Source organism: Panthera uncia, chromosome E1, assembly GCF_023721935.1.
Source record: "Panthera uncia isolate 11264 chromosome E1, Puncia_PCG_1.0, whole genome shotgun sequence".
Classification (NCBI taxonomy): Eukaryota; Metazoa; Chordata; class Mammalia; order Carnivora; family Felidae; genus Panthera; species Panthera uncia.
Window position 1 is genome coordinate 56,246,967 of NC_064814.1, and position 25,927 is coordinate 56,272,893.

At 59.3% G+C, this 25,927-nt stretch overlaps 4 protein-coding genes and 4 non-coding genes across 9 annotated transcripts in view; all 8 read right to left on the reverse strand.

The window, feature by feature from the left end:
• Positions 1-69: 69 nt before the first annotated feature.
• EIF4A1 (eukaryotic translation initiation factor 4A1) lies at positions 70-6,050 on the reverse strand. The gene is made up of 11 exons (XM_049637032.1): positions 5,961-6,050; positions 4,632-4,680; positions 4,108-4,240; positions 3,509-3,648; positions 2,363-2,531; positions 1,931-2,040; positions 1,610-1,753; positions 1,383-1,520; positions 1,201-1,290; positions 841-920; positions 70-729 (listed from the first exon to the last, which is right to left on the reverse strand). The coding sequence occupies exons 1-11, from the start codon at positions 5,981-5,983 to the stop codon at positions 585-587; spliced, it is 1,221 nt and encodes a 406-aa protein (XP_049492989.1). The 5' UTR covers positions 5,984-6,050; the 3' UTR covers positions 70-584.
• On the reverse strand, positions 1,014-1,154 carry LOC125927725 (small nucleolar RNA SNORA67). Its single transcript, XR_007459412.1, has one exon. It is a non-coding gene; the product is annotated as a small nucleolar RNA SNORA67 (small nucleolar RNA).
• LOC125927754 (small nucleolar RNA SNORD10) lies at positions 2,125-2,269 on the reverse strand. The gene has a single exon (XR_007459440.1). It is a non-coding gene; the product is annotated as a small nucleolar RNA SNORD10 (small nucleolar RNA).
• Positions 3,072-3,213, reverse strand: LOC125927745 (small nucleolar RNA SNORA48). The gene has a single exon (XR_007459432.1). It is a non-coding gene; the product is annotated as a small nucleolar RNA SNORA48 (small nucleolar RNA).
• Positions 3,934-4,068, reverse strand: LOC125927744 (small nucleolar RNA SNORA48). Its single transcript, XR_007459431.1, has one exon. It is a non-coding gene; the product is annotated as a small nucleolar RNA SNORA48 (small nucleolar RNA).
• A 798-nt stretch (positions 6,051-6,848) lies between the features above and the next one.
• Positions 6,849-14,215, reverse strand: SENP3 (SUMO specific peptidase 3). Of its 2 annotated transcripts, none has more exons than XM_049637030.1 (11): positions 13,937-14,215; positions 12,384-13,109; positions 11,344-11,583; positions 11,137-11,248; positions 10,615-10,762; positions 10,439-10,486; positions 9,989-10,066; positions 8,276-8,413; positions 8,010-8,093; positions 7,842-7,892; positions 6,849-7,402 (listed from the first exon to the last, which is right to left on the reverse strand). In XM_049637030.1, exons 2-11 carry the CDS (start codon positions 13,096-13,098, stop codon positions 7,292-7,294), a joined length of 1,725 nt encoding a protein of 574 aa, XP_049492987.1. In that variant the 5' UTR covers positions 13,099-13,109; positions 13,937-14,215; the 3' UTR covers positions 6,849-7,291. The 2 variants fall into 2 exon arrangements, with proteins under 2 accessions (XP_049492987.1, XP_049492985.1); XM_049637028.1 differs by lacking the exon at positions 13,937-14,215 and adding an exon at positions 13,479-13,904.
• A 997-nt stretch (positions 14,216-15,212) lies between these two features.
• TNFSF13 (TNF superfamily member 13) lies at positions 15,213-17,402 on the reverse strand. The gene is made up of 6 exons (XM_049637039.1): positions 16,944-17,402; positions 16,516-16,594; positions 16,318-16,365; positions 16,054-16,172; positions 15,713-15,851; positions 15,213-15,481 (listed from the first exon to the last, which is right to left on the reverse strand). The coding sequence occupies exons 1-6, from the start codon at positions 17,199-17,201 to the stop codon at positions 15,372-15,374; spliced, it is 753 nt and encodes a 250-aa protein (XP_049492996.1). The 5' UTR covers positions 17,202-17,402; the 3' UTR covers positions 15,213-15,371.
• A 1,194-nt stretch (positions 17,403-18,596) lies between these two features.
• The window catches only part of TNFSF12 (TNF superfamily member 12), a 9,486-nt gene continuing 2,155 nt past the window's right edge, over positions 18,597-25,927 (reverse strand). The window contains exons 2-7 of the mRNA XM_049635365.1: positions 25,675-25,697; positions 25,499-25,574; positions 24,746-24,799; positions 24,625-24,660; positions 19,519-19,643; positions 18,597-19,334 (exon numbers count right to left, since the gene is read on the reverse strand). Of these exons, the coding sequence (XP_049491322.1) occupies positions 19,083-19,334; positions 19,519-19,643; positions 24,625-24,660; positions 24,746-24,799; positions 25,499-25,574; positions 25,675-25,697 (566 nt within the window). The 3' untranslated portion in view covers positions 18,597-19,082. The remainder of the gene's footprint in view (positions 19,335-19,518; positions 19,644-24,624; positions 24,661-24,745; positions 24,800-25,498; positions 25,575-25,674; positions 25,698-25,927) is intronic.

Here is a 25,927-nt window from a genome sequence, read left to right on the forward strand (position 1 = left end):
GGACCCAGCCAGAGATGTACCCAGTAACAGGTGGGAGGGAAGGGGAGGCAAGAAATGAGAAGCCCAACAGGCAGTTTCCAAGTCATTTTATTCAGAATTTTGTTGTTTGTTTCCTGAATCAATAAATACTATACAAAACAATGTAAAAATGGCTACCATTTTCTCTCCCCTGCTCCCCCCACCTGGGGACAACCCCATGGGCCACCTAGCTCAAGGGTTCTCCAGATTTGGTCCAGCAAATGAGGTTGGGTGACACTATAGCCCCTTGAATCCTCTTTAGAGGCGGGCAGCTGGGTGGGGGAGAGCCTCTGGGGTTTGGAGGCTGAGTGGGTTACGGACATGGATTAGTGTTTTCGGGAGAAGAGACGGCGCCTGGGGCAGGAATCTGCCCCAAAGAAAAGGGTGTCTAAAATGTTCACGGTTCCTCCTTTTGCCTCAAAAAGTGACATTTATTCAAAGAAAAAAAAAAAAAGAAAAAAAATGACAAGATGTCCATCCCTTGGCTCCCTTCCCTCCCCCCTCCTGCTCCTCTTCAGCCCCCCAAGGACTGAAGCCTGGGTAGGGCCAGGGCGCAGGACAGCCCCTCAGATGAGGTCAGCAACATTGAGGGGCATCTCCTCAATGGAGGTGTTGTAGAAGGTCTCGATGTCTCGAAGTGTCCTCTTGTCCTCTTCTGTCACCATGTTGATAGCCACACCCTTACGGCCAAATCGTCCACCGCGACCAATTCTGGTGGAAAACAGGACGCCTCGGTAGGTAGGATGAAGGGAAGGGGGGCCGGGGCGGGGGGGGAGCCACAGCGCAGGGAGAGGGGAGGCCGCGTTCCGGAGCCACACTTACCTGTGGATGTAGTTTTCCCTGTTGGTGGGAAGGTCGTAGTTGATGACTAAGGAAACCTGCTGGACGTCAATGCCTCTGGCCTGGGGCAAAGGAGAGGATGGGTCAGCGTGTGAACGAGAGGCGAGCAAGGGAAAAGAGAGGAGCACAGTCCCGGCGCAGGAGGGACTGGAGCGCGGTGTAGGCAGCCGAAGGCAGGCAAAGGAAACAAAGCTCCCCTCCCCCGAGGGCCTGAGGCTTGCCAGGTTCTGTTCCAAGCTGCTACTTTCCTGAAGAGGGGCACGAGCAGGCCCCTTGGAGAGGGAATCACCTTGGATTTTCCCTTCTTCCTTCCCAGTCTTCTCCCGAGTCCGCTCTACTCACCAGCAGGTCAGTGGTGATCAATACTCTGCTAGAGCCAGAGCGGAACTCCCTCATGATAACGTCTCGCTCCTTTTGGTCCATGTCTCCGTGCTGGAACAGGAAATGGAGGGTGCGTCCTGAGGACCAGTGGTGAGCAGGGCGCGGACACACGCGCTGCCGGGAGCCAGGTGGAGAGAACTCACCATCGCGGACACGGTGAAGTCTCGGGCGTGCATCTTCTCAGTGAGCCAATCGACCTTCCTTCGGGTGTTGATGAAGATGACCGCCTGCGTGATGGTCAGGGTCTCGTACAAGTCGCACAGTGTGTCCAGCTTCCACTCCTGGGGGGGGCGGGGCGGGGGCGGGGAGATCAGTCAGGGGCTGTACCAACGACGCACCACCAGGCCCGCCCCCTGCCCCGGGGCCCCACCTCTCGTTCCACATTGATGTAGAACTGGCGGATACCCTCCAGGGTCAACTCCTCCTTCTTGACCAGAATTCGAATGGGGTCCCTCATGAACTTCTTGGTCACCTCGAGCACGTCGGAAGGCATCGTAGCAGACAGCAAGACCACCTAAGGGAAAAGAGAAGCCTCGGGGTAGGGGCTCCTCCACGATGCGTGCCCCCCTCAAACAGAAGCCGGCGTGTAAAGAGGCCCGAAGCGAGACACCCGGAATTCCTATGGTTTCTCTGGCACTTGCCATCGCTGTCCTATCCCCCCCCCCCCCCCAGTCTCTAACGGCTTGCTCACCTGGGTGTTACTGTTAAGCTTCTGGAATATGTCATAGATCTGGTCCTTAAACCCGCGGCTTAACATTTCGTCAGCTTCATCCAGCACAAACATCTTGATGTATTTGGGAGCTACGACAGGAAAAAACAGGTAACAAAACTAGAGAACTATGAAGTCAGGCTTCAACCTCCAGAGAAAGAACGGACGAGAGGTCTGCTCTCAGAATACAAAGGCTGATCCTTTGCCTGGGACCCCCGTGCCAGGCCAGGCGACAGGCCTGGGAAGTAGAACACTCCCCGGGCTGAGAAGACAGGGGAGCCAAGCCAGGCTCAGATGACACGCATGGGTTCATCACAGAGCAACTCTTCCACGGGCGAAAACAGACGGCCTAGGGGACGAGGTTGTAGTCAGGTGAGGACAGGGAAGACGGGGAAGCAGAAAGCTGACACTCACATAAGTATCTCCGGTTAAGCATGTCGAACACACGTCCCGGGGTCCCCACAATGATATGGGGTGCTTCCATCTGAAGCTTCTGCACCTCGGCACGTACATTGGTCCCTCCGATGCAGGCATGGCAGGAGGCACCCATGTAATCTCCCAACGCCATGACCACCTTCTGTATCTGAACCCAGAGAAAGAGAAGGACCCGCAGATTAGCTACAACCGTGCCAGACCCCACCGGAAAGGCTTCTCGTGTCATTCTCTGCAGATCACACGTGCGCCATGAAACTCACTTCCCGGACAAGAAACAAGCAGACGACTTCATTTAAGACCACACTGCCAAGAAGGGGCAGGCACAGGATCTGAACTTGTCTGGTCCCAAAGAATACAAGGATTCACAGTAACGGCCCTTTCTAAAAGTCAAGAGCGACCCATTCGTTAGATCTCAAAGCGACCAGTTTAGTGAACAGAATGACCTCTACCTGCGTCCTTCTGCCGCTGAACCGATCGATGCTAGATGCCATGTTCGCTCTTGAAAAAAGTGTGTTCTGCCCATTAATGCCCTAAGGAATCCTTCCTAAACTTCTTTACTTACTTCACCTGTATCTACAAGTTAGCAGAGAAACCATTACTTCCCCACCGAGGGTTTAAAAATAACTAGGAAACGAATGTTTCTCATTCTCTCTCCTCCAAGACCCAAGAAAAGTCTATCATTAGGATTTCATGTGCCCCAGGCATGAAACAGCTCTGGCCACCAACCCAGGCATCAAGCTAGGATGAACAAAGGACTGCGTCTGCTCTGCCCCAGGCTGATATAAGAGCAGCACCATCACCGAGGTGTCTCTTTGCCCATCACCAGGGGGTTGGTTCACACAACAGCCACCAAACTTGCTCAGCCAGCCGGGCTCCACCTAGCTGCCTTTTCCCTGGACTCAGGAAATGGGCGGAGGAAACGATGCTTATTGTTCATTAGGAAAGGGCATGTAATTAACCCCAGCCAGCCTTCGGAAATCCAGCAGTCCTTGGCTCATTTTCTTTAGATCTCTCTTCCCCAACGCTTCGGATCTTGAGGTGGTGGCCCTTAGGGAGCACACCTCGGACTTTCTGATTATGCTCCTTCCCAGAGCACCCTCCAGGGGAGGGAAGCCACACGCTCACCTGCTGAGCCAGCTCTCTAGTGGGCGCCAGGACCAAGGCCTGTGTGGCCTTTAGATCCAATTCAATCTGTTGCAGAATCGATATGGCAAAAGTGGCTGTTTTCCCAGTCCCAGACTGGGCTTGAGCGATCACATCATAACCTAAACAGAGTAGAAGAAACTTGACGTGAGAGTACGTACGTGTTGCTATCAGGAGATGTTCAAGGCTCTGCTCCATCAACAAGCAGTTGATAAGAGCTAAGTGCCAAGCACTTAGTGCCTCCCAGACTTTACCACGCCACAACCTAGTGCCCAAATGGGAACATCTGGAAACCAAATTAGATTATTCATTCATTTAGGACTGCCCAGAATTGACCTTTGACCTAAAATACCAATAGCAGTGAAGAACTGGCTAAAATACCACCTTACTGAAATCCAACCAGCCATCCATGTGTCCAGGGCATGAACCAGGCACCGGCACAAACCAAAAGCCAAGCTGGGATAAACAAGGAATTGCTTTGGCCCAGACTGATACGAGGCTGGCACCACTGACCAGGTGCCACTCCACCCAGGTCAGGGACCATGCAGAACTCATTCTGGGGCAGAGGGATCATATCTTACCCTTGATACAAGGAAGAATGGCTCGCTGCTGGATGGCAGAAGGCTTCTCGAAACCATAGGCATAGATGCCCCGGAGAAGGGACTCGGAGAGGTTCATGTCGTCAAAGCTGTCAACGATCTCGTTCCAATTACTCTGTGGGGCACAAAACAATTCAAATGGTAGAAGAGGCGACGCGGTGTCCCAGAAGTGGAGCAAACGACCAAAGCTCCAGAGCCCACAGCCTCTCCTCCCACCTGGGAAGCTGGTTGGCTCTACGCGGTCTGGGAAGTCACTCTGAGGGGCCGGTCCACTTGTAAGAGAGGCTGGACAGTATAGGAGAGAGGAGACTCAACACACAGGACGCGTTTCACACGCACTCAGGGACCTACCGATTTGGAACAGATCGCTGGAAAGGACTTAGGATGGGTAGGAGAAGTCATCTACTTGGGAGTTAGGCAAGCAGCTCTCCAGAAACCAGGAGACGCTGCTAGAGACACTGCCTTTCCCAGGGACTAAAGACAGTGGCGCAGGAGTGCCATCTCACCTCGATGACGCCTTCGGGCTCCATCCCATCGGGGCCATTGTCTCTGGATCTGTTGGTTTAAAGTAGAAGTAGGCCGACTGAGACGCCAGAAATCCCGACGGCCAGGCTCTTCCTACCAGCAACCGGCCTCGCACGATGCCATCAGCCCACGCTCCCCGACCCGACCCCATCCCGGACCCCAGGAGACACAGTGCTCAATTTACAACCGAATCAGGCCTCCGGCCCCGCCACCGAGGGGACGACCCAACCCCCGAAGGCCCGGAGGCTGGAAGGAACGGCGTCGGCGCTTCCGGGGGACCGGAGGTGGTCCCCGCGGCCGGGCCCACGTGTCCGGGGCCGGGCCGCTCCGAGTCCGAGCGCGCGCACCTCCCACCGCGGCCCCGGCGCGCCGGAAGTCCCGCCCCGCACCTCCCCGATGCGAGGGTAGGACATCCCCTTCCCCCCACGTCACTCCGCCCGCGCCCTCCCCCACCCCCTCCAGCCCGTCTCCCCCCCTCGCGGTGCCCGGATGTGGGAGGCCGCGGGCGGTGGCGGCCTCGCGCACAATGAGCCCCAGCCGAGCTAGCGAAGGGGGAGATTGCACAACACTGAGAAGCGAAGCGGGCTGGGGGAGGGGAGCCCCTCGGGCCGCCATGTGCTCGCTCCCTCGACCACCCAGCGGCGTCTCCCCCCGCCCCCCGCCACGGCACAATCCACATCCCGCCCGCCCCCGTCGCGAAATGGCGTCGCCCTCCCATACCTCAGGCCGCTCACCCCCGAAGGAAAGTGGACCTGCCCATCCGCAGTTTGCCAATTGCCCGGCTCGTGCGGCAAAATGGACCCGCCCGCCCGGCGCCGGGTGGGCTCCCGGTGCCTCACGCGGCCGCTCCTCGGGGTCAGGCTCGGTCCTGGCCGTCAAGAAAACCAGCACACTGAACGGCCGGCTTCTTCCGCCCCGACCCATCGCTCCGCGCGACGACGCGCCCGGCTCGCAGGACCCGGGCGTCCCCGCTCCGGCCAGTGGTCCCGTCGGAACCCTCCGGAATCCCGAGCGCGCGCGAGCCCTCCCTCAGGCAGAGAGGCGCCCGGACCCGCCGGCTCGGGCCACACGCGGCGGCGGCCGCCTCCGCCTCCCACGCCCGGCCGCGGCCTCGCCTGGCGCTCGGCGCCGGCCTCCCGGCGGGCCGCGCCTACTCGCTCCCCAGGACCGGGCCTCCCGGCGTGGCTGCCCCGCAACCCCGGGTGGGGGGAGGGGTGCCCAGGGCGGTGGGCCTCAGCTCCCCCCCGCGGGGCCCTCGGGAGGGAGCGGCTGGGTAAGTAGCCTCGACCTCTTGCAAAAGGGTTTCTTACCGGGAATCCTGACTCGCAGACATGATCCTTAGAAACTAGGGCGGAGTGCCCGCCTATCGGCAACTTATAGAGCGCCCGACCCCGCCCCAGCCATCGCATTGGCTTGGCCACCTCGGCCCCGCCTGCCGGCGTTCAGCGACTCGGCGTGACGTCAGCTCGCAGGAGCTCCGGCACGCGGCCACCATTGGACCGCCTGGACATCTGTCAAGGGGAAGACCCGCCCCGCGGCCCCATTGGCTCTGGGGCCCGCCTTTCTCGCCGGTACGGAAGTGACATATGGGAGTCGGGCCTCGAGGCCTGGCAGCCATCTTGGGGCCCAGCGCCCCTACACGTGCGGAGGCGAGAGCGCCTTGGTCATGTGGCCCAGCGCGCCCTATCACGCGAGAGGGGCGAGGCTTCAGCCTCCAGGGACTTCCGGGCTCCAAAGACCGCCGCTTCCTTTCGCCTCTGCTCTGAGTCTGCTCTGGACCTACATTCTGTTCCGTTCTCTCCCGGAGCAAAGGTAGATCGGACATCGTCCCGCCCGTTCCGGAGGTGCCGGGGATGATGGGATCAGGCGGGACGCCCCCGCGACAGCCCCCCCCCCCCCGGGCCACAGGGAGGGACAGGGATGGAACAGCCGACTTCCTGGCTTCCCCAGCATTTGGGGTCGCTGTCATGAACTTTGGCTGGCTCTCTTAAGTGTCCTGTTGCCCAGCTCCAGCACCTCTCAAGCTCCCTTACGGGACTCTTTAGGGATGATGAAGACAGGGTGCTGGCCAGCGAGCCAGGGGTGGAAGGCTGAGGTCTCCATGACCACGAAAAGGGGAGCTAACAGGGGCTGCTGAATCAAAGCCTGAGAGCGAGCATATGCACTAGTTTGATGCCCCTTAAGGACGACCACCACTGTGTATCTCCAAAGGATCCTTTATTGACCAGAGCAGGACCGTGGCATTTATATATATATATAAAAAAAAGTTTGAAGATCTGGCAGGCCGGAATCCCTTTGCCCGCCCTCCACCCCCAGCACAGATTTTCCTGCCCCCGCCCCTGCACACAGAAGGGGGATGGATGGGTGCCCCACCCAGGCCGCCAGGCCACGCTCCCCCAGGGCACAGAGAAAAAAGAGGCTTTTTCACGGCCACCCCCTGAACATCAGAAATCAACAAGTATTCTCTCAAAAGGAAAAAAAAAAATACAGAAATCAATTAAAACATTTAAATATGAAAAACCAAAAGGGAACTGGGTGGGGAGAGGCAAGAGAGGAAAGGAATGGGAGTTTCTTGGGAAGGAAGGGTCCCCCATGTCCTCACGCCCATTCATAAACGGGCTTGAGGCCTGGGATCCAAGGCTCACACAGTGAGTTTGCAGTGACACAGCTCCTTGTAGATCTGCCGACGAAGTTTGGGCATGTCCTGCTGGGTGAAGCTGAACGGCTGGGCCAGCGCCAGGTGCTTGCAGTACTGGGTGTTAACAAAGCAGGCCGTGAGCATCCCCCGCCCCCCAAGTCAGGACCTGTACTACCCCCTTCGCGTGAGTGAGATCCACCTCCCTGGAACTTTCAGAGAACATCCACATTTCACAAAGGGAGCCAAGGTGCCCCAGCCTGGGGCTCAAAGTCTAAAATCACTGCTCTTGGTACCTGAAATGCCCGGTGTTAAAATACTCTGCATTGGCGGTTAGGAGGCAACTCTCCTTAGGGCCAGAAACCAAGGAGCAAGAGACCCAGTCCCGATGTGGGACGGGGAAGCCAGGAGAGCCAACGAAATCCATGTTTGTGCTCTCTGACACCTAAGGTTACCCTCTGCTCCACAAGGGGCTGTGAGCAATGGGGCAGGGGCGGGTTGCAGGACAGCCTCCCTCCTCTTGCCCAGCCCTTTAATCCAACTGCCATCTGCTTACCTGTAACACGAAGGCACCGCAGTCGCTGTCATTATTCTGCCTGGCCACATTCTAGAAAAGGAGAAGAAGGCAGGCCCTTCATTTAGAGGCTCCTAGGGGTGTGGCCTCAACTTCTGCCTCCTGCCTTACCTCTGTCACCACCCCGTACTCCTCCCTCTAGAAACTTACCATCTTGAAGTAACCTTTCCAGCCCTGGTGGAAATCCAGCCGGTCTTTCTTCACGGCCTCTGCCTGTAGGTACTTGGCAATATGCTGTGCAGACGGAGAAAAGGAGGGAGCGATGCCCGGTGTCTCCCACAGGAGCCCGGGGTATGGTGGTCACGGGCACCGAGCCCAGGTTTGCTCCTCAGAGCCCCCAGGCCCACCCCTCCGCCGCGAGTGCCGCCACTGGCTTTCCTCCCCACTCTTCCCGCCTCCCTCCTTCCCACTCAGACCTTAGGGCAGCGGCGGTTCAGGGTGCGCTGCGAGTCAAAGTAGGTGATGGTGCGTCGCCTCACGTCAACCGAGATGAGGGACCAATGCACCTCCAGGTGGATGGGGATCAGCAATAGCTCCTTATTGAAGATGTCCACCTAAGGGGGGCAGTGCCAGGGGTCTGGTCAGAGGGCACGAGAGTCCTGCCTACTGTCATGAGGGGTCTAGAGACGAGTGGAGGCGCTGGCAGGAAGCCGCATGGGAGGGCACAAGGCCCAGCCCTCCGCCGGAAGGGGCGGTGTCAGAGCACACACCTGAGAGCCCAGGATGGCCCGGGTACTTTCCACACATTAAAGGTACCGGCGCTCAGTAGCGAAGGACCGAGGCTCAGCACTCTGGAGCCAGACTGCGGGGGTTTAGATCTAGCTCCTGCCTTTCCTAGCTCGTGGCCATGGGCGAGCCACTCTATATGCCTCAGTTCTCTTCACCGTAAAAGGCTGGAAACGATAGCCGCTACCTCCTCTGTTTGTTCTAAGAATTAAGTCACACCGAGGACAACGCTGGGTCCCCGGCAAGTGGTCGGTCAGTTACCACAACCATCCTCCGAGGAAGTTCTCTCCCTCGATCTAACGGAGGAAACAGCCGCTTAGAAGACTAGGCAACTTGCTGAAGGCCACGGAAGGGGCAGAGGTGGGACTCAGATGCAGTATGCAGAGGCCAAGTTCTTTCACTGTAGGTCCCCCCACCTCTATCGGGAGCAGTAGGCCTGCCAGGTGGGGGAGGGTGTGAGCTCCTGAGCCCGGGGACAGAAACTAAGAAATGCTGCAGCCAATGGTCCTACCTCACTGTAGAAATTTCCTGGCCTTGGAATTGCAGGGCAGGGAAACTAACGAGAACTATCTTTTCGCCCTCGCCAAACGTGCTCTCTCCTGTCTTCCCCAGTAACGTCTGCTACAAACCCAGGCATCACCCGGATTCTGAGCTTTTCTTCGTTCCCTCGTCCAACCCGCCAGAAAGTACTTCGATTCTACCTGCAAAACCCATCCTAGAGAGCGCTCCTGCTCCTCCCTCAGCATCCTGGTCGAGTGTCTGTCTGGCCTTCTTTGCTCGCCTCCTAGTTAGTCTGCCTGCTGCCACTCTTGCCCCACTTCCAATCTCCATCAAAACAGGAGGCTCTTCCCAGCCTGCTTAAGGCTCGTCAACGGCGCCTCAGCCACACGGTGACCGCGGCCTCCACGCCCCACGCAATCAGCCCCGGCCAAGCTTCTGATCATATTCCCCCCCCTCACCCTGCCCCAACCACACCAGACACTCCTGTGGGCCTTCTGGGCCCCCCACAGTCTCACCTTGTGTCCCATGTACTCGCCGTCCCCTTTGCCTAAACCACTCTTGCCCCCGAGCCACACGTGACCGGGCCCTCGTCATTCCAGGCTCAGAGAAGAGTGGCCTTCCCGGAGCCACCCACATTCCACGCTACTACATCTCCCTTTTAATTTGTTCATGGCGCCTAACACTAGCTGAAATTTAACTTACTTATTCACACTCCACGAAAGCGAGAAGTCTTCCTTACTTAACACCGAGTCCTTGCTGCCCACGACAGTACCGAACACACAGAAGACCCATGTTACTTGAAAGACTGAGTGAGCAGCCTCAGGGAAGGGACTCCTAGAAAGCGGAACTCGAATCCTTTACTGGGAAGGCGTTACCCACATACACGTGAACTGGCAACTCACGTTTTTGGTCCACCTTTTCACCCCATCATAACCCTTGGTACGGAGTTTATCGTAGAAGAAACTGTTGAAGAAATGCACCTGTGCCAATGACACAAAAGAGCTGGATGGAGTCAAAAGAGCTTCAGGCCTCCCTGCCAAGTCTCCTCCGCCCAGTCCGCCCCATGTCACTGGGGCTCCGAGGGCCAGTTTCAACAACCTCCACTGCACTCCCCTGGGGGCAGAAACCCAATTCTCTTCCTGCTGCCCCTCCCAACTGGTGGGGTGAGCCACGTGGAGAACCACTGCCGACTGGGGGGAAAGGAACAGAGAAGTTCGGGACCTAGGTTACAGGTCTGAATTTAACAGACCGCCTTTTACCACCTCTCCCCCAAACAAAGATCCTCCCTCCGTGAAAAGCTGCTGGGATCTGCAGAGGTTCTCCTGGGGACTGCAGTACCCTGTCGGGCCTACCTTTTCAGGGACCGTGTCCATGACCAGGTCTCCGTACATGTTCATCACCTGGGGAGAAGACGGGCGGCAACTTGCCATGGAGGGTGCGGCATGGGCACAGGGCTCCCCCGAGCAGAGGGCCCCAGACACCCCGCTCCCCAAACCCCCTCCGGGGCCCGTTTCTCCCTCCTCCTCACCTGGTCATTGAGCCAGTTCTGTCCGTACAAAGTCCCCAGGTCGTCCATCGTCAGCACGTGCCGCTTATAGGCCACTCGGAAGCCCCTCACCATGGCGTTGCCTGGCATGCGCTGGTACGACTGGATGAGCTGCAGCACCAGGCCCTTCCTGAGTAGGCCAAGGGCGGAGTCACACAAGAGACGAGGGGCTAGGGCGTACAGAAGGACCTTCTGCTGCCCAGAATCGGGATCTGTCTCAACTAGTCCCCGCCGGGGCTCGCGTAGCCTTCCGAGGGCCTGCTGAAGGGCCCGCTCCTGGGAAGGAGGCACGTGAGCACCGGGCATATTTCAGGGCCCCGGGGAAGGACCGCCCCATCTGCTCACAGGGGCTTCGCGCTTCACCCGCAGATTCCTCCCCCTCGGTCCCTGCTCCCTCCTCCTCCCCTGAGTCGGTCCCTCTGGGCTGCGTTCTCTCCCGACCCCTGACCCCTCGGGCCCCTCAGGCCCCGGCCCTCTCCTGAGGACCCCTCTGTCCTGCCTCACCTGGAAGGTGTAGAGAACTCCTGCTGAAAGATGTCCTCCAGTTTCCCCACCACCTCATCAGTGCTGAGGGGAATGAGGCTGCCGTAAGTCTGAAGGAATTCATCCAAGATGCCTGAGCGGAGACGAAGAGGAGAGTGTGAGGCCTCCGCACTCCAACTCAGGAGCTGGCGGAGAGAAGAGAAGGCCCGGCCGTCCGGGCTCCCTTACTCTGCACGCAGGTCACATGCTCCTCTCGCAGGGGGCTGTGCTGGCCGGCCTTCTCCCCGGGCCGCTCCGCCTCTTCTGCGGTGCCCAGGTCTGAGCCCTGAAAAAGTTCCTGGGCCACATGGTCCCCGATGCTGCACACATTGCTGATGAGGATGCTGGCGTCAGGGGGTGCCAGGCCTCGCTCCCCTTCTGGCCCGGGCGGTCCCCCAAAGCCATTGGGAAGAGTACAGGAGAGGAGGCCTACAGCGCAGGGGAGACAGGATGGGGATGAGAAATTGGCTAAGATCAAGGAACAATGGTGAGATCAAACGATACAAATTCTAAGAGCACGGGGAGGAACCGAAACGGAATCTCCCGATAGGAACTCTAGGGGATGGAAACCGTAAAGCGCGAGAGAAGCATGTCTAACAGGTTACAGAGGAACTGAAGAGAAGAGGTGCTCGTCATAGGACAGAAGCAAGAAAAGACTAAGACTCGGAGAGAGGCACGCGTCCGAGACATTTACCACCACCGTATACCTAGCACCGAGTACAGCACCCGGTGCACACCGAAGGCTCGATAAATACTCCAGGGACTGATAAAAACACAGCCCGACATTGTCTGCTTGCGTCCCCGAAAGAAACATCCCGAGTGCGAATGTCACACACGGCTATACAGGTGGTAACTGCAGAGAAATCCCATCCCAGTACCAGAGTAGCACCCTTCGCAGATGCACAGGCAAGGGCCCCTTTATTCGGAAAGGCCACACGAAAAGGGAGCTTGCGTGGATAATAAGACTAACTTTTCTAAACCTCATCTCCCGTTCTCATCTGTACACAGGACGCCTACTCGGCTCGGGGACTCTGTCACCCGGCCTTGACCGTCTCCCCAGACTTAGATCTTGCTCAAAGTGGGGCTTAAGATATTTCACAGCTATTCTGGACCCCCTCGCTCTGCCGTCCCACTGTCCTTAGGCCCGGCTCTCACCACAGCAAGAGGCTCCCAATCCTCCTGGATCTGAACCCTGCCCCCACCCTTCCCACACCCCATTCCCACCTTACCGGAGTCAGGGTCCAGAGGAGACTTTGGAGTCCACCTTAATCCATCTTCCTCCACTGGGGGCCCAGAGGACATTGGTGGAGACCCTCTCACCCCGTCCTCAGCCATGAGAGCACCTAGCAGACCGAGCCGGGGCGGAGGTGGCCCCCGAGGGGAGTCAAAACGACAGCAGGGGGATGGCAGCTGTGGTGTCGCACCCCCTTCCTGGGGTGAAAGATGGTTCTTGGGGTGTGCGAGGCTCCGCCGCCGGCCCCGGTGGCGCCCCCAAAGCTTCCAGTGGAATGTCAACGAGGTGCTTTTTGAGTACAGCAGCATCCGGAAGGCTCGCATGGCTCTGCGGCGGCGCTGGGAGCAGGTTTTCCGATGAGTAGGGCGAGGAGGGCGAGGCCGCTGGGAGGTTCCCAGCTGACCCCATCTGGGGGGCAGCCTCCAAGCTGCCCCTTCCTCTTCCTCATCTTCATCCTCATCGTCCTCTTCTTCCTCCTCCTCTTCACTAGCTGACGCATCAAAAGAGGGCCGAGGGACAGGGAGGCGTCTGGCTGGCACTGTGGTCCCTGACCCAGGATCTGGCCCAAACCCTCCACCTGATTTAAGTCGGGGTTTAGGGGGTGGGGGCCAACGAAGACGCTCCCGCCTGGGACTTGAGTAAGCCGGGGCCACGCCAGGTCCAGGAGGCTCAGGCCCCCAAGACCCGGTCCCTTGTATAGTCTCTTTCATTTTCCGGCAGCCTGTAAAACAACGGTTAGAGTGTCAGAATGCAAACACCCCGCACCCCAGATCCTGCCTCTCTTCCTCAGCATGCCTCCTCTGGAATCAGATACAAATGACCTAAGAAAAGAGGAAAAAGCGCAAAACCCCTACGAATTTCCGATCTTTTCGGTTAACAAGATCCGCAGGGCCCTTCAGAGTCCATGCCACCATCTCTCCCCCGACCACAGAGGAGCAAGGGAGAATGGCTAAGCGGCAGGATCTTATTTCTCGGACCCCCCAGGTTAAAGCCACTGTTGTCAGTATTTAATGCCACCAGGAGTATCCTAATTGAGAACCTAGTAAGGGCAATGGCTCAGCAGGAGACTCCTGACATGATAAAGAGATACCTGAGAACACAGCTTCCACGGGGAAACCGGGGTCTAGAGTGGGGAGAGAGTGCTCTACCACCTCGGAATGAATGGGGTGGGGTGGGGAGGGTACGGGCATGCTCAGGTCGTCGCAGGAGGGAATGGGGATCCCAGGGCTATGGTTCAGGTAGTAAAATCTAACGAAAACGGAAGAATGTTAAGGGAAACTGAAAGAGAACCCAACCGGTGCTCAGGCAGCCGGATCAAGCCGCTGGGACAGAACTGAGCCGCGTGAGCCAGGTTGGCCCAGCCCCCTCTCCTGCTCCGCTCCCGGGGGCCAGAATGCGTCCCACACCGGTTTGGTCCTGGACAGTTCGGCGCCCGAGGGCCTGAAGAAGCCCCTTCGAGGGCCTCCTGGGCCCCGGTTTGGTGGGAATGAGATCCAGGAATGGGAGAGGCCGCGGCAGGGCTGGGGGAAGGGTAGGGGGCGTCCTCACCGGGAGCGGGGAAGCCGGGCGGACGGGCCCGAGGGCGGGCGTCTCCGGCCTCAAGCTTCCCGGCTCATCTCTCCGGCGACGGCGGCGGCCCCGCCACTCCTGCTGTCTTCAGGCGCAGCCCTCTCAATTCAGGATTCCAACGCTTCTGGGCCGCGCGCCGCGCCGCCGAGCCGCCCCGCCGCGGCCGCCGCTTGCTCTGCTCCAGCCTCCACCTCCACCACCTCCCCCTCCTCCTCCTCTCCTCCTTCCCCTCCCGCGAGCCCCAGGCCCACCGGCGCTGGCGGCGCACGATTAGTACGTCACAGCCGGCGAACAGCGCCGGCGCGGCCAGCGCGCGCCTAGTCCCGCCTACCCCCGAACGTAGACGCCACGGGACCGTCCCGCCCCCGAGCCCCGTGCAGGGCTGCGCCTGCGCACGCTCGCTGCTCCCGGCCGCGCGCGACTAGCCCATCGCGCTCCCTTTTGCGCCTGCGCGTCCCCCACCGCTGCGTGTCCCGCTGCGTAGCGCTTCTCCGCGCTGGCGGGGCCCGAACCCCGGGGGCTTGGTACCTCGGTCCCCGGCGGCGCGCCGGAGGACAGCCGGGAGGGCGGGGAGATCCCGGTACAGGGACGGGGCTGAGGCAAGGCAGCGGGGGAAGTGGAAGTCGTTTACTCTCCTATTTAAGTTTAAGCGGGTCTTGAGCAGAAAGAAAGCTCGAGGAGTGAAGGAAGACCAGCATTCGGGCCAAGATTTACCCGAGGCTGCCCGGCGACCCGTCCCAGCCCCGAGAGGCTTGGAGGGCCCGTCACGCTAGGGGAGCGGAGGGCAGGAAAGGCGGAACTTGGCACCCGTAGGGTGGTGTGTCTGCAAAGGGACTGTCGTCGTCGTCGTCGTCGGGCACCCCCCCCCCCCAGACGGGCGCACAATAAACACACCCCTGGAGATAGTGATGGGAGCCGAGCCCGGGGCCCCGTTGGTGGAGAGGGAGGTGAGGGCGGGGCTTCTTGTGGAGGGAGGAGGCAGCGGGTACCTGGAGAGAGGTGTGGCGTGGGGAACCAGGAGTTTCCTGAGTGGAGGGAGGCTTCGTGGGCTTCTGCCAACAGGCAGGCTGCTTCTCTCAAGCTGCCGCTAGATGGTGGTGCTGTTCTGGAAGCATTCCAGTGGGACTTAAAGTAGGTCTCCACCAAGGCCTGGCATTGCCCCCCATTTCTCCCCCCACCCCCCAAGAATGTGGGGCTGGATGGGGGACGAGAGCAAGAGATTACACTTCTTTAATATCCGTGAAGTCGAAGTCCAGGGGATGGGGGCGGAAAGGGAAAAGGGAGGCACGGAGATTCGTGAGTCGTCAAACCCCGGGTTCCAGTCAACCCTGGAAGAGGCCTCTGTTCCTGTTAGCTCTTGGCTGCCTCCAGTATGTCCCCACCCCAGTCTTCCGAGCTTGAGACCACCTCAAAATCACAGTTTCACAAAGCCCAGGAAGGTTCCAGATGGCGAGAGGCTAAGCTTCGCCCTTCCCCGGGGGATTGTGACACTCAGAATATCCCCTTGGTGTAGGTGGAAGACACCTGAGAGGAGAGAAGAGATGCTCAGTGAGGTCACGGTCACGCAGACTGACGTCTCCCCTCCCTTCTCCAGCTCAACCTCTTTTGCGCTTTCTGTCCTTCATTCCAGACCCACCTCTCCACCCAGGCTTCCAACCCCCTGCCGGAGCTTCCTCGTCACCCCCCCCCCGGGGTCAGAGAGACCCTCCTCTTCTCACGCCCCCCCCCCCCCTCCACCGCCCACAGGGCTCCCACCTGCACTGTAGCAACTATTGTAGGCCCAGTCCGGATTGGAAGGCATACTTCGTATACAACGGAATAGCGTCTCCTGCCTTCCCCGGCCCTCCCGGGACACCACCTGACCCATGGTGAAAGTCACATCGTGGAACAGGACCTGGCAGGGAACGGAGGAGAAACGAGATGGCTCAGTGCTGGGAGGCCTCGGGAGCCTGGACAAGAGAGCCAAGGAAGGAAGGAGGGTCTTCTAAGTTTGGTATGAACAGAAGGGTTGGGAATTCTCAGTAGCAGGACTTATGGGCCCTGGGAGAACAGACCTCCGGCCCCCCACATGAGGCGTAGGGTATGTTTGGGATTACCTGGCTATACAGCAGATAAACTCCAGTGTCCCAGACTCGAACAACATATCCTTGGGACTCCAGGCTTCTCCCATGCTTAAGAGCTGGTTGCCAGATCACCTCTGTCACATCAGAGTCCTCTGGGGGTGAGGGGTGGGGCAGTCAGGATCTCCCTGCATTCTCAGACACTCTTCGCCCCCAGGAGTCTCTTGGGCCCAGGTGCCAGCCCCCCAGTTCCCCAATCCGGCCCCTCCCCGAAAGCCGTTATCGAAGAAAACTGCTCACCCTTGGAGGTGATGTTGATGGGGACAAGGTGCAGAACGGAGTGCTTCTCTGAGGAGAGAAGGGAATCTGAGCAGTGCCCACCTGCCCCGGCCGCCCTGTGCTCAGCCCCTCCACCCTCACCCTGGCTGCGGATAACTGTCCCCAGATCCCCATGCGGCTGGATCACCTCCCACCCCGGCTGCACCCCCGAGGCCTCACTCTTCTGTTTATGGGTGAGCACTGCTCTCTTTCTCCGGGACCTCTCCCCATTCTCCCAGGCTTCCAGGGCGTCAGGGCTCTGCTCACGGAAAGAGGGTCGGGGTTAGGCTGAGATGCAAGGGTCCCAGGCAGCCTCTCTTCCCAGCCCGCCCCCTCCCTCCGCCCCAGGAGTGCCTCACATCTCTCATGCACTTTTCCCCAGCAACCTGAGTCTCGGTGCTGGCTCTCCTCCAGGATCTGTTAGGTACGAGAAGCATTAATCTTTAACAATTTCCTTTCCTGGAATGGCTGCTCCCTTGACCTCCAAACCTGGGACCCTCTCTTGCACCTACTCAAAACTTTACAGACCGAGAGGCTAGAACCAAGAGGTCCGGAGATGGCCCCGCCGTCCATCCCTTACTCCCCCACGCCCTTCTCCCCTCACTCACCTGCTCCCGGAGGCTCGGCCACGGATGCCCTTCTTCCTCCTTGCAGGGCCCTCCAGTCCTCTGCAGCCGAGTCACCTCTCTCCTTAGATTTTGCAGCTCTGTTTGCTGGGTCAGCAGGGCCATGGCACACGCCACAGCCCCTAGAGCCGCCCCCCAACTCAACCAGAGGGCGACTGAGAGCGCCGGCTCTCGGGCCAGGCCCCCCATGTCTCCCGGTGGCCCTCTGGGGGCTGGCAAGGAAGGAGACGAGGCTGGCATGAGCTGGGGACCCTGCAGAGAGCAGTGGCCTCAGGAGTGGGGTGGCGAGGAGGTGGTGGGGAGGGTGGGGGTGCAGAAGGGAAGAAGAAGAGTGTTACGCAAGGGAGAAATAAAAAGGAACTTGAGAATAAAAAGGAAGGAGGAGGAAAACCGGCTAGGGGCACTGCTGGAGCTCCTGGCACCCCACTGCGGGGCCGGTGGCGTCTTGAGACACGCTCCCCCGCCCCCCTCCCCCCCCACACCCTTCTCCAGCCTCAGGAGAATTTGGTGACAATCTGTCTAGGAAGGACGGGACTGCCAGTGACACCCAGGAAGCAGCCCGAGCACGGGAACCCTGGGAGGGCCCCAGGAGTGGGGGAGGGAAGGTCGGCTGCCCCGGGGCACAGTGCCAAGAGCAGGGATGGAGGGACAAGCTGGGCAGCTTGGGGGTCAAGGGGTGAGGGCGGGAGACCCTCTGGCTGAGCCACGGGAGAGGTCTCTGGGCAAGTTGGCTGGGAATGACTGAACGTGCAAAAGGAGGGGAGGGGGCAGATGGGGAGGAGAACCAGGGTCGCGGAAGCCAGAAACTGGCCGAGTTCTGGGGTTAGGGCCAGGCCGGGTGTGTTGGAATAAGGCCTGCGCTACTCCCTGTGCTGAACTTGGCAAGCAGGACTTCCTGTTTCCCGAGAAAAGCTCTTACATAAGGCTCTGGTCAAAGACAGAAAGAGACAGCCCCAAGCACCCTACCGCTGGAAGGTTCCTCCCCTGGACCCAGGCCCCCCCACTCCCCCGGCCACGTCCTGCTTCCTGACCCTGAGCTCCCCTGCGAGCCTGCTCCCACCCCACATCCAGGCCAGGGCTTGGGCCCGCACCTGCTGAATGTCCAGAGGCTCCCGCTCCTCCCAGCCAGGGATCACCCTTGGGAGGAAGCCCGCCTCCTAGGTAAATGAGGCGGCTTCTGCTGGACCTTGGGCAGAGGATTGATTTTTTTCCTGGCAGTTTGCCTTTTGACTCTCTGTTCATGCCTCAGGGGTCAGAAGCATGTGGGTCCCCATTCCCGAGCCTGTACATTGCCCTGGAGTCCCAGCCGTCCGGCACCCCACCCTTCGATGCCCAGCCCCCCTTGCCATGGCCCTCGGCTACCCTGAGAACTGTTCCCTAAGTCCCAATAGAGAGACCGTGGGGGCGCCTGGGTGGCTCAGTCAGTTAAGCTTCCGACTTCGGCTCAGGTCACGATCTCACGGTTCATGGGTTCGGGCCCCACGTGCGGCTCTGTGCTGACAGCTCGGAGCCTGCGGCCTGCTTCACATTCTGTGTGTGTGTCTCTCTCTCTCTGCCCCTCCCCTACTTGTGCATTGTCTCTCTCTCTCCCTCTCTCTCAAAAACATTAAAAAAAAAAAAAAAAAGAGAGAGAGAGACCGTGGCTTATTCTCTTTAATATTCACTTATCAACATTTTGTCACAATAATAATAAAAATAATATCTGTTTTAAAAATCCACAGGGAATTATCGGGAAGGATCTCGTCTTTCTCTTAGCCCTCACGTTTGGGAACTCCTGGCCCCGTCTCAGTCTCCCTGGCGTCCAGCCCCTCTTAGTGCCTGAACAGGCGGTGGGGACCCACCCTCACCCAGAGTAGAGTAGACACAGTGTCCGGGGGCAGGGTGGGGAGGTTGTGGCCAGGGCAGGGAGTCAGGAGATAAATGGGGGGGGGGGGCGGCGAAAGACCAGGGATTCAGGAGCTAGTGAGGTGCAGGGGGGAGGGAGAGTGGGTGTCAGAGGAGAAGGGGGTTGTCTACGTGGCGTGGCAACACGTGAACAGTCCAAGCAGCCTGCGGGGGGGGGGGGGGGGGGCGGGGGCGGGGAGCAGCGGAGGGTGGGGCCCGGGGCGCCACCGGGGCCCCTCAGTGAACCTGAAAGAGTCCGAAGTAGGTGAGGAAGGGGGCGGCCTTGAGATGGGCCCAGGGGAGGGTGCGGATCCGCAGGGAGGACCCTGGCCGGAGGGGCAATAGCCCAGACACGTGGCAGAGGCGGACCTGGGACCCCGGGGAGCTGGCGGCCGTGGCGGAGAATTCTTCCAGGCAGCGCAGGGCCAGCGCGTCGTCCACCAGCAAATCGAGCTTCAGGTAGACGGCCTTCCCCTCGTCAAAGTGCACCTACGGGGAGGCGACACGGTCTCCGTGTCCCCTGTCCTCGGTGACCCAGGGATCCACCCCCCCACCCCCCCAACCCCAGCCCAAAGCCCGAGCTCCCCGCCCACCTGGAGCTGCCCCCGCCCCGTGACCCGGACCCTTGTCCCCCGGTTCCTGCGTCCCCCCCCCGGAGCCAGGTGGGGCTTACCTGACTGTACAGGTAGTAGAGCCCAGCCCGAGTGACTGTAAATTCCCCGCTCTGGCGGTCATAGCGCAGTGGGTTGGAGCTGTTGATTTTGGCCTCCTCCCAGCCACTCACCGTCCCGTCCACACCTGAATGTGGGTGTTCAGAGATCGGGGAGAGTCCCTCTCCAGGACTTCCTCACACTCCCCAAAGACCCATCGGGTACAGAAGACTCGGGGGCCCGCTGGGCCCAGAAGACAGACACGTGGCCCCAGGCCCCGGGTGGAGTCACGGCCCACGGAGCCTGTAGTGCCATAGGAAGTTCTGTGCAGAAATGCAACGTATGTGTGACCAGAAGGGTCGGGAGCAACCCGTCACCAGCCACTTCTGGGGAGAAGAGCCAGATGGAAGGAGAGGTGGGGGGGGGGGTTTGATATTTTGTGTCTCTAATTTTTTAAATATTTTTAAAAATATTTATTTGGGGGGGGGAGTGAGCACGAGTGGGGGGAGAGCAGAGGGAGGGGGGGAGAGCAGAGGGAGGGAGGGAGAGAGAGAGAGAGAGAGAATCCCAATCCCAAGCAGGCTCCATATTCAGCGCAGTCTGTCGAGGGGCTTGATCCCACGAACCCTGAGATCATGACCTGAGCTGAAAGCAAGGGTCAGATGCTTGACCAACTGAGCCACCCGGAAGCCCCTGTGTCTCTACTGTTTGTCTGTTTTGAGACCATATACGGTACTTGAATCGTATATTACTGGGATTATTAAAATTGAAAATAACAAGGGGCACCTGGGTGGCTCAGACGGTTGGGCATCCGGCTTCAGCTCAGGTCATGATCTCGCGGTCCGTGAGTTCGAGCCCCGCATCGGGCTCTGTGCCGGCAGCTCAGAGCCTGGAGTCTGCTTTGGATTCTGTGTCTCCCTCTCTCTCTGCCCCTCCCCTGCTTGTGCTCTCTCTCTCTCTCTCTCTCAAAAATAAATAAACATTAAAAAAAAAAAGTGGTACCCAAGTGTCCATCAGACGATGAATGGGTAAGGAAAATTGTGGTATATCCATACAATGAGAAATTATTCAACCCCCAAAAGAAATGCTATGGGGGCGCCTGGCTGGCTCAGCCAATTGAGCGTCCAACTCTTGATTTTGGTTCAGATCGTGATCCCAGGGTCGTGGGATTGAGCCCTTTGTCGGGCTCCTCTGGGATCGTGGGGCCTGCTTGGGATTCTCTCTCTTGCCCTCTCTCTCTGCCCCCCCCACCCCAAAATAAGTAAACTTGTAAAAATAGAGTTTAAATGGGCGAATTGTATGGACCCTGAAGCATAGCTCCATAAAGATGTACCGGAAAAACAAAACAAACAAACAAACGAAAAAACACCACTCTAGAACTGGACCAGTTACAAATTGCAAAGAAGGTAAATACTAAAACGACAGAGCACAACTCAAGTGGCTTCCCGGGTCCTCCCAGGCCCGCCCCAGTCCACCTCTCCAATGTCACCCCTCTCTGGCTGCGCCAGCTCACAGGACTCCCGCCTCCTTCCTGTTCCCGCCGCACACCTGGCACCTTCCCTCGGCCAGATCCCGACTCCGCTGGGAACCCTTCCCCGGCCACCCTGGCGTGGCCAGTCCGGCCTGTCTTTCACCTGCTCGCCACGGCCCCCCGCCTTCGGAGCAGCCGCCGTCGCAGGAAGTCATCCGGTTTAGTTACACAGGAGGAAGTGTGGGGTCCCACCCGGCCTTACTGTCTACTGTGCCGTGGCCCCCGGGGCTGGGCCTGCTCGGAGTGGGCGCCCAGGGGACACTGGTGGGAGGAAGGAGGGGGGTGGCCAACGTGGCCCCCCGGCTCTGGCTTCGTGTGGCTCTGGCGGCTGCTGTCCCGGGCCTCGCTGGCGGCCTTCCCCCTCTGCCGGCCCCGGGGCGCTGTCCTTGCTACTTTGCGCAAGGACGTGGTAACGCTTGCCAGGCGTTCTCCTGCCCACCTACGAGATACCCGTCACCCTGCAGACTCCCATGTGGGCCTCCAGCCCCGCTCTTTCCTGCGTCCTCCCCACCCCGCTCACTGTGCCGTCACCATCGGACCGTAATATCATCCGGACCCAAACTGAGCGCGGCCCCTCCACCCCGGCCTCGCTTTCTGTCTCTGTTCCCGCATCTGGCTCCGGGTTCTTGCCCCCACGGGGTACCCAGGCCCCTCTCTGCCCGCCCCCCCCCAGTGTGGTCTCCGCCACTCTCACCGGGATTCTTCCCAGCCTCCTTCCTCCTTGGCCCCCCACCCCCCCCCCGCCCCGGTCTCCCCAGTCCCCCGGCTCCAGTATATTCCCTACACACAGCCACGGGGAGTGAGGTTTCAAAAACGCAGATGTGAGCCTGCCTCTACTTGCTTTGACCTTGGAACGACTTCCAGAACGCCTGTGTGGCCCGGCTCCACGTTCTCGTCCAACCTCGAGTCTCATGCTGTTCCGCCACCAATTCCCTCCGACCACGCTGGGCTTCTCCTGGTCGCCCGGCCTCATCATCCTCTTGCCAGACTCGGGGCTTTGGCACAAGCGGCTCCTTCCACCTGGCACGCCCTTGACCCCTGGTCCATCTCACATTCGTGCTGCAGGGTCCACGCCTTTTTGGGACAGGAACCCCGACTCCACTGTAAAGCTGGGTGTCTTCCTCTCCGCCACCGCCTACCTCTGGCTACTTTCATTCTTGTTCCTGTCCCAGCCTACCGTAACTCGCAAATCCCTATGCCTGTCTCCTCTCCTAGACGGTGACTTTTTCTCGCGAACAGGTCTGGGTATCATCCCCCGTGGGCGCCCGGCCCGGTCCTTACCAACAGCAGGTGCTCAGTGCGTGTGTGTTCCGTCAGGGGACGAATGAATGTCTGGGCTAAAATAAATGGCCCATCTGGAGGGGAGGAAGGCTGGCCCGGGGCCTGAAGAGGAGGGGGAGAGGAGGGAGGGCGCGCCCCACTACGGGACCAGCCTGGGCGAAGGCTGGTTGTGGCCAGGGGGCACGGGGTCCCTGGCACCATGATGTCCGCCAATGTCACCACCACAAACCTCAAATGGACGTTCTTTATAGCCTGGCAGCCTTCCTGCTCCTCCCCACGAAGCTCACTCTTGTAGTCCTCAAGATAAGCGTTTTGTACCACCTCTGCTCACCCCCCCCCACCCTCCTCATGCTCCCGAGGACCTAGAAGTCATCACGCAAGGGCTCCCTCACGTCCCCCCACCAGCACTAAAAACTGACCTGTCGTCACATTCTCCAGGGGATGATGTGTTCCTCTCTCGGTTCTGGAACCCACCCCTAGCCCCCTTCCTGGACGCTGCCCTGCAGGCTCCCCCCACCCCCGCACCAGGCATGTCCGGGACACAAGCCCGCGCTGGCTGGGTTCAAACCCGGGCTCCACCCCTGGGTATCCTCGAGGCCTCATACAGGTTAAGTGGCCTCTATCTACCGGACTGCCTGGGTGGCTCAGTCGGTTAAGCGCCCACCTCTCGGCTTTGGCTTAGGTCATGATCTCGCAGTTCGTGAGATCGAGCCCCGCATCGGGCTCCGTGCTGACAGCTTCCTTTTAGGGCTATTGCAGAGACTGGATGAATGTTCCATTCAGTAGCCGTTGGCTAAGACCCCTGTAGGGTTGCTCACCACCAGAAGGACTGCACCCTTCCTCCATACACAGCTCCCTCCAGCTACTGGCCTGTTGCTCCGCTCGTCACAGAGAAACTTCTAGAAAGGGTTGTCACCGTCTCCAATTCCTAGTTCCCATTTTCTCTTAACCCAATCCACACTGGCGTCCATCCTAACGGGCCACTGAAACCGCCCATGTCCAGGTCACCAGCTGACTTTTAAGGTTACCAAACCCAGCGGTCATCTCATGTGACCACTCAGCTGCATGGGGCACAGATGGCCACACCCTCCTGGGTGAGACCGAGTCTTCTCCCAGATCACAGGACACTCCCCTCCCCGGTTTCTTCCCTTCTGTCCGGCTGCTTTTCTCAGCGTCCACTGGGCTGTCTTTGGCCTCCCCTCTGGATGTCCCGAGAGCCTCAGGAACTCACTCTGGGGGTGCTTCTTCCTCGCGGTGTTTCATCCAACCCTACAGCTCTAAATACCACGTCTGTGGCTGTGACTCCTGACTGTTCGCGTCCTGACCTAGCCTGAGCCGGCCCACGATGTCCGGCCAGCTATTTGTAGAAGCCACTGGCTGATTATTAAACACTTCATGATTAATTTACGTATCTCCCAACCCATTTCTCCCCTGGTTAACACCACCTCAATAAATGGCATCATTAGGGGCGCCTGGGTGGCTCAGTCGGTTAAGCGTCTGACTTCAGCTCAGGTCATGATCTCGCGGTTCCTGGGTTCGAGCCCCGCGTCGGGCCCTGCGCTGACAGCTCGGAGCCTGGAGCCTGCTTCGGATTCTGTGTCTCCCTCTCTCTCTGCCTCTCCCCTGCTCATGCTCTGTCTCTCTCTCTCAATAATAAATAAACGTTAAAAAAAAATAAATGGCATCACGATTCCCAAAGATGCCCAAGTTCAAAACCGAGAAGTCATTTGTGATTCCTTCCTTCCCCCCCCCCCCCCCCCCCCCCCATTTCCCAGCCGCCCCCCCCCCACCACCCACCGAACATACCTCCCTCCCTTAGTGGCCGTGGGAAAGCAGGGGGGGGGGGGGGGGGGGGGGGGGGGGGGGGAGAGTCTGGGAGGGGAAGGGGCCAGAGACTGGGTTTGAGGTTCTGAGGTCATAGTGCTGAGTTGGGAGGTCGGGTAAAGGTGGAAAAGAAGAGCCTAGTAGAAACATTTTGAGAAAAGTGATCAGAGTGGTGAAGATTCATAGAATACGGGAGGGGGGTGGCGGGGGGAGAGGAGGGAAGGATCCAATGTGCTTCTTGCACAAGAGCGAGGCCTAATGGTTGGGTGGGGGCAGACTGCCTGGGTTCCCACGCCTGGGTCACAGACAAAGTCCAGGTTTGGGGGCTGAGAGAACCGAGCCCCTGAAGATTTTCTTGAACTGGCTTCTGGGGTTCCCCAGCTGAAGGCAGGGAAGATGGTGGGAAGAGAAAGGTTTTGAGGGGCTCCTTGTCCAGGAGGTCAGTGCTGTGGGGGGCAGGGGAGAGCAGGGGCAGGTGGGAATGGGGTCTCACCGGCCTGCGCTCCGTCCTGTCCCGGTCGTGGGTGAACTGTAAGACACAGGAAAGGGTGGGTGAGACCTGGCCTGCCCCTCCACCACCCGCCCTCCCTGGGCATAGCTCCCCCATCACTCACCTTCATAGTGAGCTGCGATCGCTCTGCGAGCCCTTGCTTTCCGGCCTTTGGGTGCTGAGAATCAAGGAAAGACAGATGGGCAAAATAGTGCCCAGAAGCCACTCTCCAGCCCCTTCTCCCTCTCAGAAGCCCAGCATCCCCCTTCTGGTCCAGGCTCCTGTCCTCAGAACCTCAGGCCTTATCTCCCTCCACAAGTAGAATGACTATATGATTTCTCATCCAAACTGGGTTGTTTCTGAGAGCAAAAGTCTTGCTATTAATAATCGCACTGACAAAACACTTGTAAGCTGGGACAGTCCCGTGCAAACCTGGGCCTGTAGTCATACGATCATCCCATTCAGAAGTTTCTTAGCTTATTTGGGTCTGGGCCCCTGACTCCCCAACGCCCCTCTGTGTCTCCATCAGGACCCCAGGGGCTCTCCTAACTCCAGACCGTCCCTCCTTCCTATTTGGTGTAGGGTTTGAAATGAGAAGCAGGTCCAAGTGATGGAACAGGCTTCAGAGAGAGGGCCAGAATTCTAGGTTTGAGCGTGCCTCAACTGGTTAGCTGCATGACTGTGAACCCCCCCCCCCCGCCCCGCCCCAACACTGTCTGTGCCTCAGTTTCTCCATCCTGCCTGTCAGTGAGGTTCGTGGTTTTGGCTCTGCCCGCTTTGTGGGGCTATTAGGGCAAACAAACGCAATAATGAGTGCAGAAGCCACGGCAGACCCGTCACTGTTCCTATTCTGGAAGGTGGGATAAGGGGTGCTCACCGCTTCTGCGAGGCCGCGCCAGCCGCTTCAGGAAAGGCCCGGCATCTCGGCTTTCCTCTATCTGGAGATTCAGTTCCTAAGGGAATTAAGGGCAGGGCTAAACCAGGGTCTTGCCTGGGGACCAGCAGAGACGTACGTAAACTGAGACCGACAGGGGGCCCCGTCAGAAGAGGCACCAGCCAGCAGCAGGCACAGAAGCCTTGGGGGGGGGGGGCAAGGGGAGGCAAGGCCCGGGGGTCAGGCCTGCCCCAGCCCTCACCGCGCCCCCTCCCCAGCTCCCCACCACACACAACCAGCACAGACCCTTGGGCGCGATCGGCACATGGCACACGCGCCCACACCCAGTCAGTGTGCACGGTGGGCACACGCCCCGCACGCACACATCACGAGCATCCCTCCTCCTCCTCCTCCTCCTCCTCCTCCTCCTCC